Source organism: Trichosurus vulpecula, chromosome 5, assembly GCF_011100635.1.
Source record: "Trichosurus vulpecula isolate mTriVul1 chromosome 5, mTriVul1.pri, whole genome shotgun sequence".
Classification (NCBI taxonomy): Eukaryota; Metazoa; Chordata; class Mammalia; order Diprotodontia; family Phalangeridae; genus Trichosurus; species Trichosurus vulpecula.
In genome coordinates this window covers 148,960,991-148,962,574 of record NC_050577.1, presented here as the reverse complement: position 1 = coordinate 148,962,574, position 1,584 = coordinate 148,960,991, and the positions used below count along the sequence as shown (strand labels likewise).

At 41.8% G+C, this 1,584-nt stretch overlaps 1 protein-coding gene across 1 annotated transcript; it reads right to left on the bottom strand.

The window, feature by feature from the left end:
- Window positions 1-802: 802 nt before the first annotated feature.
- On the bottom strand, window positions 803-1,100 carry LOC118851927 (60S ribosomal protein L37a-like). The gene has a single exon (XM_036761515.1). The coding sequence runs from the start codon at window positions 1,098-1,100 to the stop codon at window positions 822-824; it is 279 nt and encodes a 92-aa protein (XP_036617410.1). The 3' UTR covers window positions 803-821.
- Between the last annotated feature and the right edge of the window lie 484 nt (window positions 1,101-1,584).

Here is a 1,584-nt window from a genome sequence, read left to right as displayed (position 1 = left end):
TACATTATGCTGATTTTTCCCCATTTTTTTTCTTTTTTGTCTTTAAAAAAATAGCATTTCCTAAATGATATGAGTTTCTGGGAAGGGATGAAAGAGAGGAACTGTGCAGTAAAAAAAAAGACAGATCAAGAAAAACTTCTTTTAAGTCTCTGGTGACCTTGAAAATAGTGCTTGTGATAGAGTAAGCTATGTTATTAGAGTTTACTATGGACTGCCCAGACAGAGAATGAGGATGATGGAATACGGATGGTTTCCTCATAAATATTCCAAATCAGCTGTCGAGATGGAGTTATGATAAAAGGTTTCAACCCTCTGTACATCACCTTCTAGAAGCCTCACTCTTCTGAAGAAAAAGAATGTCTTGTAAATTCTCGTTGGGAGCTCCCAGTGAGGAACTCTGTAAGCCAACGCAGATCATAGCCTAATCTGCCACTCATAGTCTTAGATAGTTGCCAGTGGAGCCCAAGTGGTTAAATGACTTGTCAAGGGTCAAATGATTAGTATGAATTAAAGGGAGGATTTGAAAATAGGTCTTCATGACCTCAAGATCTGCTCTCTGTCCGTCACACCATGTTGTTCATTTGTGTTAGCCGTGTCCAACTCTTTGTGACCCCATTTGGGGTTTTCTTGGCAAAGATATTGGAGTGGTTTGCCATTTCCTTCAACAGCTCATTTTACAGATGAGGAAACTGAGGCAAACAGGGTTCAGTGACTTTTCTAAGGTCACAGAGCTACTAAGTATCTGAGGCTGGATTTTTTTTTTCCATAAATTAACCCATTTATTGTTGGACTGTGGGCTACAGGTATTTGATAAGAAGATTTTACTGGTCTTTCAATTTCTTCAGTCTTCTGATGGCGGATTTGACTGTGACTGCAGAGGTGGTATTGTAGGTCCATGCACTACCAGCTACAGTTTTCATACAGGATCCACGATGCCAGATACCCACAGCCCGTCTCTTCATTTTGGTCTTGCCACAGAAGGAGCAGGTATACTTGGCATGCTGGCTAATTTCAATTTTCTTCACCATTTTTCTAAGGGATGCACCATAACGTGTTCCATATTTACCAACAATTCTGACCTTCTTGGTGCGTTTAGCCATGTTGCCAGTCGCGGGGCTGGAGCTCAGAGAGCTGAGGCTGGATTTAAACTCAGGTCTTCCTGGCTCCAAGCCTGGAGCTCTATCCACTGCCCCACCTACTGGCCCAAACGGAGATATGTCAGGAGTGGCACAGAAATTACACTTCCTAAAAATATCAAATTTTTCTTCAGTATAATGTAGAGCTTTCTAACATGAGCTATCAAAAAATGGAATATGTGAGGCAGCTAGGTGGCACAGTGAGTGGAGCACTGACCCTGGAGTCAGGAGGACCTGAGTTCAAATCCAGCCTCAGACACTTGACACACTTCCTAGCTGTGTGATCTTGGGTAAGTCACTTAACTCCAATTGCCTTATCTTACCCCCTCCAAAAAAATGGAATATGCCATCTCATAAGAAAGTGAATCCCTCTAGAATGAGAGTTCTTAGCCTTTTCGCATGTGTTATGGATCCTGTTGGCAGCCTTATTCTCTGAATAAGGTTTTTA